The sequence below is a fragment of the Hippoglossus hippoglossus genome, chromosome 8 (assembly GCF_009819705.1).
Source record: "Hippoglossus hippoglossus isolate fHipHip1 chromosome 8, fHipHip1.pri, whole genome shotgun sequence".
Classification (NCBI taxonomy): domain Eukaryota; kingdom Metazoa; phylum Chordata; class Actinopteri; order Pleuronectiformes; family Pleuronectidae; genus Hippoglossus; species Hippoglossus hippoglossus.
In genome coordinates this window covers 5,518,447-5,535,684 of record NC_047158.1, presented here as the reverse complement: position 1 = coordinate 5,535,684, position 17,238 = coordinate 5,518,447, and the positions used below count along the sequence as shown (strand labels likewise).

The 17,238-nt window shown below is 39.7% G+C and overlaps 1 protein-coding gene across 1 annotated transcript; it reads right to left on the bottom strand.

Annotated features, from left to right (window-relative positions):
- Positions 1–843: 843 nt before the first annotated feature.
- Positions 844–16,104, bottom strand: LOC117766951 (myosin heavy chain, fast skeletal muscle-like). The gene is made up of 39 exons (XM_034594395.1): positions 15,901–16,104; positions 14,610–14,753; positions 14,369–14,525; positions 13,874–13,901; positions 13,652–13,766; positions 13,472–13,564; positions 13,319–13,382; positions 13,131–13,229; positions 12,944–13,047; positions 12,716–12,854; positions 12,513–12,631; positions 11,590–11,739; positions 11,322–11,492; positions 10,932–11,238; positions 10,698–10,786; positions 10,363–10,450; positions 10,141–10,258; positions 9,928–10,051; positions 9,662–9,798; positions 9,324–9,579; positions 8,994–9,236; positions 8,234–8,410; positions 8,008–8,153; positions 7,839–7,929; positions 7,361–7,750; positions 7,132–7,258; positions 6,932–7,050; positions 6,643–6,839; positions 5,996–6,179; positions 5,748–5,913; positions 5,542–5,666; positions 4,972–5,280; positions 3,625–3,828; positions 3,414–3,539; positions 3,161–3,331; positions 2,241–2,345; positions 2,005–2,100; positions 1,776–1,910; positions 844–978 (listed from the first exon to the last, which is right to left on the bottom strand). The coding sequence occupies exons 1-39, from the start codon at positions 16,102–16,104 to the stop codon at positions 955–957; spliced, it is 5,841 nt and encodes a 1,946-aa protein (XP_034450286.1). The 3' UTR covers positions 844–954.
- Positions 16,105–17,238: the final 1,134 nt, after the last annotated feature.

Sequence of the window (17,238 nt, the reverse complement as noted above, 5' to 3'; positions counted from 1 at the left end):
AAAGCACAAATCAAATAATAACAAATGCTTCATAGCTGCTGAAAACATATTATTCATGGGACACACTGATTTAGATGTAAGGCAGCTGATCATGGATCTTGATGCTGGATTGTCGATCATGGTGATGGATCATGATCGTGGTGGCCTGTGATCATGGACTATGATTACAATACAGCTTAAAATACAATATGCCTACTCACATATTCTACCATTACTGGCAATAACTCCTCCACTTCAGGTGTCACTGCTGCTCCCTTCATCTTTATCAAACCTTTTCTTATTTATAAACACTTGACACACTTTCCATTATGTTAAAAACAATTTCTTATAACTAATGTTGTAAATATCTATTGCATCTATTCCACTTCTGTGTGTCCTGGGAGAGCGATGTCTCTGAGGTTTCTGTGGTTTTCCCCTGTTAAGAGGTTTTTTGATTCCCCTCACTCTTGTTGAGGGTTAAGGACAGATGATGTCACACCTTGTTAGGCCCTATGAGACAAATTGTGATTAGTGAATATGGGCTATACAAATAAAATTTGATTGGTTGATTGATTGACAGCATGAGCTGAAAACCAAAGCTTTTCAAATTGATTATGAGTGTAGAACAGTATTTTATTAACTCATGAACAAGGTTTCAGTTAATAGTGTTGATCATTTGTCATTTGTTTATTTATTTGTTAATTTGATGACATTTTTGAATGTCATCAATATGACTATTTTCAAATAATTGATAAATACTAAATGTTGTATGAATGACAGTGTTCACTAATTTGACAGATAATTATTTGAGTTCGTTTTGGTAAAATTAACTGATATATGTTGTCATGCTGTGATATTCATATGGTAAACAGTAAACGACTGCATACGCTATATATAATTTGTTCACATGACTTTCATGCACTCTTATAAGATAGGGTGTTTAGAACTGCAGGTAAAGTCTTGTTCCACATTCTGTCACTCGCCCTGTCCCTCTTGAGCCTGGAAACAAACACATTTATATGAAATCTGTGTTAATTAATACATCATCTTAAAATAATAGTATATTACTAATATCAACGTGAATCATAAAATCAAAACACATCGAAATTATTTTATGAAAAAAGCATGTTTTTCATGCAGTATCAATTCTATGACTCTTGGACAAAAACTCTGATTGTTAATCGTATTCGATCATTTGTGTTCAAAGGACACATATTCTGCTCATGTTCAGTCGAATCATTTTAAGTTGTGTTATTACCTGAAAAGGTTTACATGCTCTAACGTTGAGAAAACACATCACGTTCCTCATACTGTCCATTGCTGCAGCTCCTCCTTTTAGCCTCTGACCAAAACAACACATCCGGTTTTAGCACCTGTCTCTTTAAGACCCCCATCCCAATAAAGCCCAGTCTGCTCTGATTGGTCAACCACCTCCAGCATGTGTAAGAAATGTGAGCCTCTACTTTTGCTGTACCTGGCTTGGTTAGGGGGCGTGACAGACTAGCCGCTAGTCATGTGTTATGCAAATGTGGGGTGATCATGTGACGTCAAGATGATGCAGAATTTTAGTGGCGGACTTTGGGCTTTTTAACTTTGCAGAACTTTGACATTCACAAAAAAACATATATAACGCACAAGAGGAAAGTAAAACTGAAAAAAAACTCCTTTAACTTCTCAACTGTCACTGAGTTCCAGTCAAACTTTTTACAACAAGCAGAAGAACTGTCTCAATAACAATATTTCACTCTTTATAGACTTATACTTAAGATTTATTTCAAATATAAGCAGCTCAGTACCTTTGTCCCGATTTCACGGGTCTTGGCTCGCATCTTGTTGGCCAGAGACTCGGCCAAGTCAGCTCTCTCCTCCGCCTCCTCCAGCTCGTGCTGGACCTTCCTGAATCTCGCCATGTGCATGTTAGACTGCTCCTCCTGCGAATCAACCATGTTTAATGTATTGGTGATCACACAACAAATCTCTGAAGTCATTTTTCTATTTTAACTGACAGGGTAGAGATTCACTGACAGCTTCCTCAGCGTGTCGTTTGTAGGCCTTCATTTTGATCTGGAGCTTGTCGACCAAATCTTGCAGTCGAACGATGTTTTTCTTGTCCTCCTCAGACTGAAAGGAGCAAAGACACATTTCCCTCAGGTTACAGGACACTCAAGGATTCTGTTTTCAGGACTCTTTTGTTTGGACAGCATCATAATCATGTGGCAGGAGGTTGCATTGATTACAAACATAAAGAAACTTGGATTTACCTGATAGGTCTGCTCTTTGACCTTCCTCTCATATTTGCGGACTCCTTTGATGGACTCAGTGGAACGCTTTTGCTCGTTTTCAAGCTCACTCTCCAGCTCACGGACCTGAGTACGAGAGCAGAATAGATTATGTCATTATAAGAGAGTTGTATTTATGAGTCACAAGAGTCACAAACTTCCAAAGACTGAAACATGAATTTGGCTGCAGCCTTCTTGTGAGCAACTGATTCTATGTTTGCAGCATGAAACACATAACGATGAGGATGAAAACGTTCACACAACTGTCTTGATGATCAAGTAACTGCTTTAATCATTTAGGGTCTGGGTCTTTCTCTGAAACAACAGGACAATTAAATATGTTACATTCAGCCTCTTTAAAATTCCAACAGGTATTTTATGGAAACAAATTAAGAATCCAATAATGATGAAAATAACCAGCATCATTGATGGAGATTATTTTACATATTTCACATATTTTCATATCATAAACATTGTATGTATTTTTTCCTTTTTAATTTTATTGTATAGTTTGTCAGTTGTTACTCTTGTACTTTAAGTTCCTATTCTTTATTTTTCTCTCTGTACTTTCAGCTCTTCTTTATTAATTTGCTTTACATTTCCCCTTATTTTTCCACTTAAACACCAAAGCAAACTCCTTGAATGGGACAACCTACCTAAATTAATAGGATTCTGATTCCGATTGACAATGAGGACCATGGGTAATTGAAGTCCTGCTACCATCCCAAAGAAGATGATTGAACTTCACGCATGATAAATGCATGAATGGCCAACCAACTCATGAGTTGATCATGGGATTTTACATTCGTTGCATTTTTCTTTTCATCCACCTCTCAATGTGTGAAGGGTTATGTCATGGTTTATAATTGTGAGTTGTAAGAAGACACAGACAGCATACATACTCTTGCCTCCAACTTCTGAAGCTGTTTCTTCCCTCCCTTCAGGGCCAAGTTTTCAGCCTCATCTAATCGATGCTGCAGGTCTTTCACTGTGACCTCCAGGTTCTTCTTCATCCTCTCCAGGTGAGCACTGGTGTCCTGCTCTTTCCTCAGCTCCTCAGCCATCATGGCAGCCTAAAGGCATCACAACCGTACTACTGATTTATTTCGTAATCTCATAAAAAGGAAAAATAAGAAGCCCGTAAAATCCCCTTACATCAGTAATGGCTTTCTTGGCCTTCTCCTCTGCATTCCTGGCCTCTTGAACGGCTTCCTCTATCTCACCGTGCAGTCGAGTTACATCCATTTCAATCTTCTTTTTGGTGTTCAGAAGACTGGTGTTCTGCAAAAGATGACGCAAATGTTGTAGAGGTAATGCAAATCAGAGGGATTTGTTCAGTATGTCAATGCTTGTAGTTGAAACCTACCTGAGAGTGAAGAAGTCCTGCTCTCTCGCTGGCATCAACCAGTTCCTGTTCAACTATTTTGCGGCTCCTCTCCGTCTGTTCCACGACCACTCGAAGCTCTTCGATCTCCGCCTGCATCAAGCCCGTTCTGCGCTCCATCATGGCTACCTGCTCCTTCATATCCTCCTCCCCTCTGACCGAGTCATCCAAGTGGATTTGGGCGTCCTGAAAATGCATCGCATCTTGGTTATGCTGACAATGCTTAGCTGTGCTTTCTGTCTCGCTTGCGACAGGGTACCAAGGAGGTCGATGCCTGATGTTTGGTTGGTTAGTTAATTTGTCCACATTAGCCCAGAGCATAATATCACAGCTATCAGGTCAAACTTTGACCAAAATATAAAAATGTAATCATCTCCAGAGGGTGGTTCCTAAAGGTGATGGTGACCACCCAATCTTTTCTTTAGCACCACTTAATCGGAAGTGTCAAAATCTTTGCTAATAATCTAAACCGCTTATCGTTGAGGGAGACTGTAGCCAATAATCCCAGCTGACATTGGGGGAGAGGCAGGTTGCCGGCCAGCGTACCGCAGGTCTGACACACACAGACAGACTTCTGCTAATTACCATTTTTCGCAATTTAGGTTTTAATCAATCTATTAACATTGCAGCATCTAGAGTTTGCTAAGTTTTTGAATCTTAAGTGATGGTGAGCATCAAAATATGTCAGTTGACCAGTTTGGTCCAGACTGAAATTTCACAGCAACTTCATGGTCCCCAGAGAATGAACCCAAAGTTGCTTTGGTGTGAGTGAAACTTCTCAGCAAAGAATGCGTTGCAATAGAATTTTGTAGACATTCACTGTTTGACGATGTGAGACGATGAAACCTGTGAGGTGCTTCAGTGTGGAAACTCTCAAGAGACTGATTGGATTGCATCAGTAAGATAGATTCTGGTAGCCTTACTAGCTTAGCTCTACTGAGGTTAGACAATCAGCGAAAAATCTGTTATGCAGTACACTTTTTTCTCAACCTGCGATTGTTTCTTTGCTCTTTCATCTGCGTTTTTTGATAAAACAGAAAAAATTCAAAGAGGCAATAATAATGATTTGTTATTAATAATGCTAATGACAAGATAATGCAAAATACTAAGTCATGGTAAAACAATGAGAGGAGCTGCAATGAGAGCAGTGATTTACATTACACTGCAATATCTCTTTGCTTCTATTGACCAAAATTAACTACCTATTGATAATAACTATTAACCGAAGCAGCAAAATATTTAGCAAGAATACATTTTACAAATTTAAGAAGAATATATTACTGGTAAGAGATGTAAACAACGGTGAATGAAACAATGGTGTAGTTGTACCTTGAGTTGCCCCTGAATGGTCCTCAGCTGTTTCTGGGCCTCAGACGCCTGCCTGTTAGCATGGCTCAGCTGGATCTCCATCTCGTTCAGGTCTCCCTCCATCTTCTTCTTCACTCTCAGGGCGTCGTTCCTGCTCCGCACCTCAGCGTCCAGAGTGGCCTGCATGGACTCCATCACCCTCTGGTAGTTCCTCTTCATCTGGTCGATCTCCTCGTCTTTCTCCGCCACTTTTCTGTCCACTTCAGCCTTCACCTGGTTTAGATCCATTTGTGCGCGCAGGATCTTTGACTCCTCTTGTTCCAGTGAGGCCTTAAAAACAGTTTAGTTTTCACACGTACATGTTGTCATGACCAGTTGAGTAAAGCAAGAACATTGTTTTGCTGTGTTAATGGATGATGCTCACAAACAAAGTGTTTAGAAGTGTTTTGAGTTCTCGACCATAGACGGACAAGTAAGGCAGTTTGCCGCATTTGTACCATGCAACTGTATTACTATTCACCGACAACAAATCTGCAAGCTCTGGTGTTCAACCTAATATGACTGGGTGCCTATGTTTTCAGTATTGGGTACCTCAGCTTCCTCCAGGGCAGTGTGCATGTCATATTTCTCCGTTTCCACTTGCTTCTTGAATTTCTCCAGCTCATGAATCGTCTTCCCACTCTCTCCAAGTTGTTCTGTCAGATCCGAGACCTCCTCTGCATTTCAAAAGATGGCACATTATAGTGGTTTTGAAATATATATAACATCTTTTTACCTCAGAGTTAGGTTTCACTCACGTTGCAGGTTTTTATTCTCCCTCTTAAATGTCTCCAGATGATCCAGAGCTTCTTCATATGAGTTCTTCAGTTTGAAAAGCTCGGTGCTCAGAGATCGAGATTCTTTCTGAGTACCTTCAAGCTCTGCCTGAGTCTCCTCAAACTTCTGCTTCCACTCAGCTAGAATCTGAATTAATAACGTTTTTTACCATTAATGATGTAACAGAAACGAATGTTTTGGTATTGAATTTAATTGTCAAAGAAAATACCTTGTCAAAGTTTCTCTGCTTCTTGTCAAGGGTAGCAGCTAAGCTGTTGGACTTTTCCACATCCACCATGAGATCCTCCATTTCATTCTGAAGTCTCTGTTTGGTTTTCTCCAGTGAGGCACACTTAGAATTCACTGCTTCGATTTGCTCTTCAGCCTCTTGGAGACGCTGGGCAAGCTTTTTCCTTTAAAAAAATACAGTCAGTGAGAATACAACAAACCAGAATTAAATAGAAAGGGGAGAAAAAACAGCCCTTAAAGCTTTGGATACAACCCCCTTTAAAATGGTGCTTTTTAAAAACTAACAAAAAAGAATTATGTCTAAAATATAAATTATCTGCATTACAGCTCAAATAAAGATAATTTGTGAGAGGTGGTTGTCTGAATAAACCATTGACGACATGAAATTGGACGACATGGCAGCTCCCAACAAATGAAGCGAAAACTTTGATCACCTCCTGGTGGCCGGCTGCAGTATAAGTCATAAACCTGGACTCCTCCATGTTAGCAGTCAACAGTGTTAGCTAAATCATTTAAGAGTGACACCTTTCACGTAATAGTCGTTTGATACTGTGAATACAGACCTAAAGATTAATGCAGCTTTAAAGCAAATATCTGCCCAATACATCAATCTAAATATTCAATTACTTTGCCTCCTCGAGCTCCTCGGTGCGTTGGATGGCGTCAGTCTCGTACTTGTTCCTCCACAGAGCCACCTCGGTGTTCGCCTTTGACAAACTCCGCTGCAGCTCGGCTTTGGCCTCCTGCTCCTCCTCATACTGCTCCCGAAGCAGATCACAGTCATGACGAGCCGACTGCAGACCGTGAGCCAGGGCATTCTTAGCCTGTGAGGAGGACATCGACACAAAAGCTCATGAGAAAGAAAAATCAAGGAAACCAGAGATGCGATTGTGTTTTAAGTGTGAGCCTTTATTGCCTTTGTTTCTTCCTCAATCCGGCGTTTCAGTTCGTCAATCTGTGTCGTGAAGCCCTGTTTTCCTCTCGTCAGTTGGGAAATGAGACTCTCTCTCTCTTCCATTTGTCGCGAAAATTCAGCTATGACGACAAATAAGAAATCACATCTTAGTTAAAAGTCCTGATTTGGATGAATTAAACTAAAGGGAAGGACAGAACTACCATTCTCAGTTTGAAAACGGGCCCTCTGATTGGTGAGATCAGAAATTTGTCTCGTGTTTTCATCACTCTTGGTCTTTAGCTCCATTAGCTGATCCTCAAGTGAGCGACACATCTTCTCCAGGTTGATCTGTGAAAATATCCAACCATCACAAATGAGACATTCAAGCAATTAAATCAGTTTGAAGTTCCCTCATGGTCAAATACAATATTTCACATTTATAAATCCCACCTTTGCTTTTGCAACTGTTTCCATATTGCTGGCCAAATCATCAATCTCCATCTTTAATTCGCTCTTTTCCTTCTCTAGCTTCTGTTTGATTCGCTGGAGGTTGTCGTTCTGCTCTCCGAGCTCGGCAATGCTGTCCGCCTGCTTCTTGCGCAGTGCAGCGGTCGTGGCCTCGTGGTGCAGGGTGGACTCCTCCAGGTCACGACGTACTTTGAGGAACTCGGCTTCACGCTTCTTGTTCATTTCGATCTGTGCGGCGGTGGATCCTCCTGCCTCCTCCAGCCTCTCACTGATCTCCTCGATCTCCCTGGTGAGGTCAGACCTCTGTTTCTCGATCTTAGCCCGAACCGCTCGTTCAGCCTCCACTTCCTCCTCAAGCTCTTCAATACGGGCCTTAAAAACAGAAAATGCAATATTCCATGATGAGGGGTGAGTTGTTAATAATGAATCTGATCAAAGTATTGAATTAGAGCTTTATTACATGGAGTTCCTTCATCTTCTTTTGAAGCTGATTATTATTTGCTTGCTCGTCTGCAATGGTGGTGAGCAGCTTGTCGTTCTCAAATTCTTTTCTGTGGGTAAGAAAACCGAAAAGTAGTTTCAAAGCAAACTTGTTTCCCTCACACACATTGCCAATGATCAAATCTTACTTTTTCATTTTCTCCTCAGATTGCTGCTTGTCATTTTCCAGATCCATCAGAGATTCCTGTGCGAGCTTCAGATCTCCCTCGAGCTTCCTCTTGGCTCTTTCCAGGTCCATGCGGATCTTCTTTTCTTGCTCCAGTGACCCCTCAAGCTGGAGAGCAAGTGGTACAAGGTTAAGTAAAATGTTGAGTATAGTGTCAGTGTCGGTACATGCCTGTGTGAGCAACTCACATCGTCCACTTGTTGTTCAAGCTTAGATTTGGCTTTGGTCAGAGAGTTGACTTTGTCTTCCTCTACTTGAAGATCATCCAGAGCCTGTTGATGAGCTTCTTGAAGAGCTTTCTTCTCCTTGGTCAGTTTGCCAATGTTTTCATCCTGACCTGCCAGCTCTTCGATTATATTTTTGACCTGCAACAGGCAATAGCCATGCAATACAATTGAAAGCCTGAAATGAAACAAACCCTATCAGGAATTCAGAGAACACATATATATGTTTTATGGCTACACAGTTATCAACTTATTATTTTAACTAGAATGGCACTTAGATGGCATTCAGAAGAGTGCATATCTCATGCCAAAGCCCAGCAGTCGCCTTATTAACATTCACTAGATCCAGATTGGGATCTGCACCAAATTGCACACATTGTTTAGTCACCTAAACATACCTGATTTCTTTCATCAAGATCCATAAATCATTTCCATGTTTGAAAATGCCCTTTCTCACAAACTTAAAAAAGAAAGTGACAAAATCCAACCCCTTGATCTGGATCAGCGCACAAATTTAACTGGTTTTTCCCTGACCTTTAGCGTAGCTTTCCAACAAGTTTCATGGAAATCAGTTTGGTAGTTTTTGCAGAAGACTGGCATTCAGTCGAGCACTTACCTCCATCAATTTATATTAAATGATCCATACATCAAAAATCCACCACCATTATAATAAAGCATTAAGTAGGAGGTAAACAGAACCAGTCGTCCAAGTGATATCACAAACCTTGTTTTCTGTGGCATGTTTCTCCTTCTCCACTTTAGCCAGGGTCATTTCTAGGTCATCAATATCTTTTTTAAGCTCAGAGCATTCGTCCTCCAGCTTCCGCTTCTTAGCGGTCAACTCAGCATTTATTTCCTCCTCATCGTCCAGTCTCTCGGTCACCTCTTTGAGTTTGGACTCAAGCTGGATTTTGCTTTTGATCAAGCCTTCACATCTCTCCTCTGCATCGCAGAGATTTTCGGAGTCCTAAGAAAAACACAACAACACTTATGTACTGTCATTTGGAGACTGATTTGCCTGAGATCAGTTCATTTCATTTGCTGGGATACTCACAGCCTGTACTTGCAGGAGGAAGTTATTTTTCTCCTGCAGCAGAGAAACCATTTTCTCTTCAATCTCCTTTCTTTTGGACTCTGACTTTGACAGATCCTCCTTGCACTTGACGAAGTCCTCTTTCATGGTCACCATCTCCTTTTCAGTCTCTGCACTCTTTAGAAGTGGCTTTATTTTAAAAAAGAGCTTCATCCATGGCCAGTGTTTCACGTTCATGAATGAGCGCAAATTGTATTGCAGAATCCAGACGCAATCTCTGTCACATATACAGCAACAACGGTATTAGTGGTATATTAATGTCCTTGACAAATACAGGGTATTTTTGGTGATAATATTACCTTTTTGCAATCAGATTGTTGTATTCTTTTCTCATCAGACCACCACGACACAGTGCTTGAGTCTGTGTCACCAGAGAAGCTAGTTTCTCATCTCGCAGCTCCTCCAGAGTGCCAAGCAAACCAGCTTTGAAGAAGACCTACAACAACATGGTTCTGTAATGCTGCATTCAGTTCATTAAAATAAATAATTTTGCTTCGCGTTAAGAGTATTCTCAGTGGTTCAAAGGATTTTATAACTTCCCCCAATGAGGGTAATGAACACATACCTTTGTAGAACCAAATCGGTACTGCGTGTGGTCAAGGTCAATTGAACCAAGAAGTTTCTCAGATGCCTTCTTTCCATCTATGAATTGTCCCTCTGGGATGGCACTCGCATTTAGGATTCTATACCTGTTCAGACACATCATCACAATCTGGAATGGTGTAGAGGAAAGTGCGAGTATTAGTTAGAAATATATAATTCTTTTATCTTTCTTTACCTCTGCTTGAAGTCTGCATAAAGGATCCTGCTGGGAAATCCCTTCCTGCAAATCCTGATACCCTCCAAAACACCGTTACAGCGTAGTTGGTGGATGACCAAGTGATTGTCCATGATACCTGAAGACATATCAACATGAATTGACTGGAAATGAACTCCAGAAGCATAAGTGAATATCACACTTGAATTTGGAGATATAAAGTACTTGTTCTTAAACCTGTACCTGGTGTTTTAACCTCATTTGGAATCAGGCAGCGCACAAAGTGAGGGTGAGTGCTCCTCAGGTTTGTCATGAGTTTTCCCAGATTTTCCTGCAAATGCATAATTACCATTGCACCTTAATTTGAGGATATCAGACATTTAGAATGGTCCTTCCTATCAAGTTTCTTTATTCTTTGTTTCTCCTTACTTAGTTGCCCCATATATTCAACAATCCAACCAACCATTAATATTATACAAATGGAATTTACTGTAGATGAAAACTACATGAAGGCACCACCTTGGATGATCATTTTGGGCCAAAAAATCATATCAACATATATTTATTGCAATTTGTACCCTGAAAACAGCAGACACTGTTTGAAAGGAGCCACCCTTCTTCTTTCCAGCTTTCTTTGCTTTTCCACCTCCAGCATCACCACCTGATTCTACAAAGTAAACAGAAAAATTAGTCATCCTTTACAAATGAAGCCTGGCCCATGGTGGGGCTCGCTTGACAAAATTCAAAGCTATCCTTCGACTATCTCAAGGATTTTAGCTTCTGTCACTGATACTAATAATTCAAACATTAACCTTCAGCACCAGAAAAGGAGGCATACAAGAAGGACAGAAGCTTCATTGACGACTTCTGGTAAAGCTGCACCACAGACTCGTTCAGCGGGTCTTTGTTCTTCTCCAGCCACCCGGTGACGTTGTAGTCCACGGTGCCGGCGTAGTGCAACAAAGAGAAGTGAGCCTCGGGCTTCCCTTTGACAACCTTTGGCTTTTGGAAAGCATTCGTCTTTCCGAGATGCTGGTCATAGAGTTTATTCTTAAAGGAAGTGTCTGAGGCCTTGGGGAACATACACTCCTCTTCAAGGATGGAAAAGATGCCCATCGGCTGTTGAATAGATCACAGGTACATGTGAGATGTTGTGTTTGAAAGTAAGTCAAATATTAAATTGGGCGTGAGATTAATCCTACCTTTTCAATGAGCTCGATGCAGGCTGCCAGGTCCATACCGAAGTCAATGAACTCCCAATCAATCCCTTCCTTTTTGTATTCTTCTTGCTCAAGTACAAACATGTGGTGGTTGAAAAACTGTTGCAGCTTCTCGTTGGTGAAATTAATGCAGAGTTGCTCCATGCTGTTGTACTGAGACAACAATTACTATTAACTTATGACACATCCACAAAAACTTGATAACCATCGACGTCAACTGACTCTACTGAACTTAAGACTCCAAACTCACATCAAATATTTCAAATCCAGCGATGTCCAACACTCCAATGTAGAACTGCCTGGGCTGCTTTGTGTCCAGCATCTCATTGATTCGTATGACCATCCATAAGAACATCTTCTCATACACAGACTTTGCCAGAGCACCAACTGCATTGGTGACCTGATCAGGAGGTGTTGAAGATACACAAACATAGATCTATATGCAAACAGGCTTAATAAAACATACAATACGCTTACAGAGCAAAACAATCTCCTCGTCTGATATTTGTCCAAGGTTTTTATGTTTTTGCCCCAACCAATCGTTGGCAGTATCTAAAGATGGACGACACGTCTCCACTTCCTCCCACTGACCATAAATGAAGCCAAAATATCAGTCTAACAGTCTGTTTTTATATCATCTCATATCAATAATTATAACCAAACCTTTCAGAAACATGAACACTTGGAATCATGAACATACGTGTGAGAAGAACTACCAAAACTGACAGAAACCATCTTCGAGAAAAATGTATTTGATGTGTATTTTGACTTTTTACTTTGGTCCATGTCCCATCTGCTAACATGGAGGATGGAGGGTTTATAACATATACTGCAGCCAGCCACCAGGGGCTGATCGAGATGTTTTGGCTTCACTTTTTGGGAACTGTCATGGCGTCACATTTTTTTGTACAGTCTATAGAACCAATCCATCCAACAACCCAATACTCAAAATTGGTAGTTGTAAGTAATTGTAAAGATATTTGAGCGTTCATGAGGTTTTGACTCTAAGTCGATTAGAACAGCCTCATCACATACAAGAACAAACAAAACAAAAACAACAGGTTTGGTGCGGGGGGGGGGGAATACCTTGCCACTTAGCATCACAGTGATATCTGTTTTCAATGTTTTCGTTATTTCCTATGTAGGGATAATTCATAATAACTCTTTGTGTACCTGGGGTACTGTCTGGCCTTTGGTGACATATTCATTCCCCACTTTCACTCTCGGGTAGCAAAGGCCTTTCAGTAAGTCAGCAGAGTTCAGGCACATGAGGAAAGCGACTTTGTCTGCAACTGAGAGACAAAAAACGAACAATTTTATTTATTCGGTCTGCATCTCTTTACCTGTGACAAAACAACGCAAGGGTAAAGTCTCACCCTCGGTGCCATCGGGCTCCGCCTGCTCCTCCCGCTGCTTCTGCTTGAACTTCATGTTCCCAAAATGTATCACAGACCCAGTGAGCTTGTAGATGGAGAGTTTCTCCTCACTGGTGAAGCCCAAGATATCAGTGGCGGTCTGCTCAATCAAAATAACAGCATTGATTTAAGCCAATAAAATGCATCTAAATGCCGTTAAGTCAAATCTAATGACAGAAGAACGCTCACGTCTGTGGCCAAAAGCTCCTCTTTGTCGTCAATGCTGGCCACGCTGATCTGCCCCTGACTTATCATGGGGAAGTCGTATGGGTTTGTTGTTATGAGAAGCATTTCTGTGAGAGACAAACAGATACAATTACATGCAAACAGTAAAAAGAACTAACTTATAAGACAAGATATAATGGATTCACTGTACCTATGAGCTCTGGTTTGTGTCCAGTCATTATCTGATAGAAAATGTGGTAGCTCCTCTCCTCAGACAACTGGAATGACACTCTTGACTTTTCCAATAGGTCTAAATGAAATTCCAAATCAAATAACAATAAATGAACAATTGTAAGTTTACATATAGTGAGTATTATTCATCTGGAAAGACACACTTACAGGTTTCAATATCAGCGGAAGCCAGTTTCCCTGTTGTTCCAAAGTGAATTCTGATGAATTTACCCTATGACATATAAAAATCTGGAAAATTACACATTAAAACAAACAGTATATAATATAATATCCTTTACTTTTATTAGAGGTCATACTTACAAATCTTGAGGAATTGTCATTCCTCACAGTCTTGGCATTCCCAAAAGCCTCCAGCAAAGGGTTCGCCGAAATGATTTGATCTTCCAGTGTCCCCTGGAAAACACAGACAGATTAATCAGAGTAACATGTTTTATTTATATTTAATCTTGTTATGAGTTGGATTTGTGTTGTTTGTTCCACCTGAATTTTTCCAGATGAGTGCTCTTTCTTGTCACCACCTCCAGCCACTGCGATTGTCGCAAAGTACTGGATGACACGTTTGGTGTTGACAGTCTTTCCTGCACCAGATTCTCCACTGCGAACAAATAGTAAAAGGGGTCTGAAGTCATTTTCAAAAACATACTTACTCGTTTAAATGATTAACTTAGAGGGAAATCTTTAACGTAAATGTAACAGACTCACGTAATCAGGACAGACTGGTTCTCACGATCTGTCAGTGATGAAGAAATATGAACTTATATTAATAATATATATTTTTATAGGGCTTTACAACACCTCCACCTTCCTTTTGTATTCATGAAATTATAATTTTTGGGAAATCTTTTAATGGTAAATCTATGTTTTTAGGTGTTTTTGATTTTGTAACTTTTGTAAAATAGCACCCACTGTGGTCTAAAGCGGAAATTACAATAATTTGTATCCAATTTTACTGGTTTCTATTTATTGTACTTTTAAAAAATTACTTTTATTGTAATTGTATGTTTAAAATTATCTGTCTTTGTCAGCATTTATAATTGTTTGTTTGTCTTCTACTTGTCTGTCTTTGGAGGTCAGAAACTTTATCTATAGATCTGACAAACCTGATCAAAACATTTGTCCTGTTTTAAACAACAATCAGAGGATTTCAATGCTTTGTAATTTTGTTAAATGCTCAGTGAATGCATTTTTATTTCTTACCTGTTAGCATATTTTGATATGCATTATCAGAGACAGAGAAAATATGGGGTGGTGCCTCCATGCGCTTTTTGCCTCTGTAGGCCGCCACGACCCTGGGTTCGTACACAGGAAGCCCCTTGTATGGGTTCACAGTGACGCAGAAGAGCCCGGAGTAGGTCTGCAGAGGAGAATTTACAGTATATGATGATGTGAGGGAGAGAGAATCACTTAGACACATCGAGAGATCCCTGTCATTACTCACATAAATCATCCATGCTGCGTAACGTTCTTTGAGGTTGTACAGCACCGAGGCCTCGTTGAGGTGGGTCATCATGACCATGTCCTCGATCTTGTCATACTTTGGGGGATTCATGGGATAACAATCTTCCTCCTTGACTGTTACAATCTAAGAAATAAAATGAGAACAGCAACATGAAAATTGAAGCCGCATATGAACAAACAGAGTGTAACATTTTAAAAAGGGACATTTAAATAGATTAAATGTAAGATTTAAATGTAATATTCAATTCAATCTGATGAGGAACTAAAAAAATGGAGCTCACGTTGCAAGTTTAAAAAGTACATAGAAAAACGTTGATGAATACAAAACTGAGATGTAATTATTTTCATTCATATGAAATGCTTGAAAAAATTTAAAATATTGTCTTTTATATGCATTTGTTTTGCCTCGGTTTTTAAACTGACTAACCTAAGCTCCAGACCTTATATGGTTACCAACTAAATTTTCCGTGCATGAAAGGGATAGGACTGAGTATCAGGGCCACTTATCAGGAAAAAAATATGAGATTTCGAAAGTTGTAACCTTATTTTAGGCCACCTGTCATTTTACAGAGGGAATATCAGAAGACCAGTCTGAAACCTGTGTTAAAATGAGGAATGTAGAGCATCTTCTTAAGTTATACTTTAGTATAAGTTTCACAAATAACAAAATACTTCCTCTTTTGTCACATTATCATAAGTATCAGGACTGAAACTGAATCTATTCTAGAGAAACTAATTTACAGACTTTGAGGAAATAGTCTCTTAAGTGGAGGAGGAAATGTTTGATATTGCTCGACTGTGACGTTATTGGGTAAGATTCAAAGTGGTTTCGTAGTTTCTCGAGAAACAATAAGATTGTTTCAAGATTTTGGATCCAGAATTGGAGCTCCGGTGAGCACAGGTTCTCCTATTATTCTTGAAAGTTGTTTTATCTTCTTCAGTATAGCCCTAATACTGTGTTATAGTATGGCATAGTAAACTCTCCCTTCAACACATTTTTGGTCCACATATATTTATATAGATACAGATAGATTTGTTTTGCTCAATTTATTTATTATGTATTTACTATTTTTATTATTACATTTATTTTATATATTTGTTATTTTATGTTATCTATTACTTTATTGTTATGTACCAGATTTCTTGAGAGATTGAATGTGGACCCAATGAATGAAAATGAAAAAATGGAGGATTTATTATTTTCACTGTTTCGAGTGTAAATATATTTTAAAAGTTATTATCAGTAATTGTAAATATATAAATATATTTACCTCATCAGCCTCAGTCTTCACGGTGACATTTCCCCCTTCTTTGCTCTGTATGACTCCTTTGATATACAGCTCCTTGGCATCGGCCACAAAGCAGGCTGTTCTGGCATCGAACGGACGGTTCTGAGCCTCCACTCTCTCCTTTTCCGGTTTACGAAGAAAGATGGACGCCGGCCCGTACTGGGCCATCTCGGCATCACTGCTCATGTTGGTACCTGAAGACAAAAATAGCAAGAAAACTAAGACACACTTTAGTCCAATCACTTCAAATTGAAATTGAAATTGATTCTAACTTACCAGGTCTGCACAACCCAGATGGATTGAATCAAAAGGCACACACACAAAAAAATGATGAACAGTTCTCGGCCTCCTCCAATGATGGATGTCTGTGTCAGAAGTGCAGATGATAGATCTCACCAGTGGTCAGCGACAGGGAGACTAAGTGAAGACCAGCGGGAGGCTGAGGCTCCTTTTATCAAGACGAATGAGCTGCTGGAGAAAACCGGACATTCCAAACTTGGCAATGTCAAGCTATTTAAATGTCAATCAAGTCGCATTATCAATCCCCGCTCAACACTGAAAAAGACCACGGATCCTTTAGTGGTAATAAGAACGTGTCAACAGTGACAGGTGATGATCCTCCAGCACTATTTTTACATATACCTTCTGTACTGTCAAGAACTGTCATTAGCTACTTTTGTTTATGTTGTGTCTGCTGCTGTTCAGCCGGACGACACTTCATGTTTAATGTATGATGAAACGTCTAATCAACATATTAAGCGTTGTGTTGATTTTGCAACAGAGTGTTGTTAAAGTGTATTTTAGGGGTATAGACCATACGCAACTCAGTGTTTTCATAATGTATCATGACCTTCATGTTTATCCTGGACTTGAACACCACCTGCCTGTTCACCTCCAAGGCTCCTTTGCTCGGATTAACTGGTTTAAACTCAGGACAAATGTTGGCACAATGTCAAACTGATGTTTGGAACGTGTCATGAGAAAATGAAAAACTTTCTGCTTCTGCAAATTCACAAACCATATAATTTCTTACAGGAAATGGTCTTTAAGTTTTTATTTTTGCAACACACAAACAGCCATCCAGTCGGTAAAATTACAATTAACAATAAACAATTTAAATCTCAAACTCTAACAATCAATGCATGTTTGCAGGGATGACATTATTGTAAAGTTGTCATTAACAACAACTTTTACAACCAGACACATACATTACTACCCAGGCTCTATGACATTCGCAGGAGGAACAAACCAAATCATGTCCACTCGGAGTAACAATGAGTTGTTGTCATGTTGTTTATACCAAACTATTTCTGCTATAAT

Excerpts from the sequence above, each read along its gene's own strand:
- LOC117766951 (XM_034594395.1), bottom strand. The coding sequence starts at position 16,104 with ATGAGCAGTGATGCCGAGATGGCCCAGTACGGGCCGGCGTCCATCTTT. Across the intron at positions 8,154-8,233 it reads TTGAACAACAAGTGGACGAT|CTTGAGGGGTCACTGGAGCA; the intron begins GTGAGTTGCTCA and ends CTTGCTCTCCAG. Across the intron at positions 6,840-6,931 it reads GGATTGAGGAAGAAACAAAG|GCTAAGAATGCCCTGGCTCA; the intron begins GCAATAAAGGCT and ends TCCTCCTCACAG.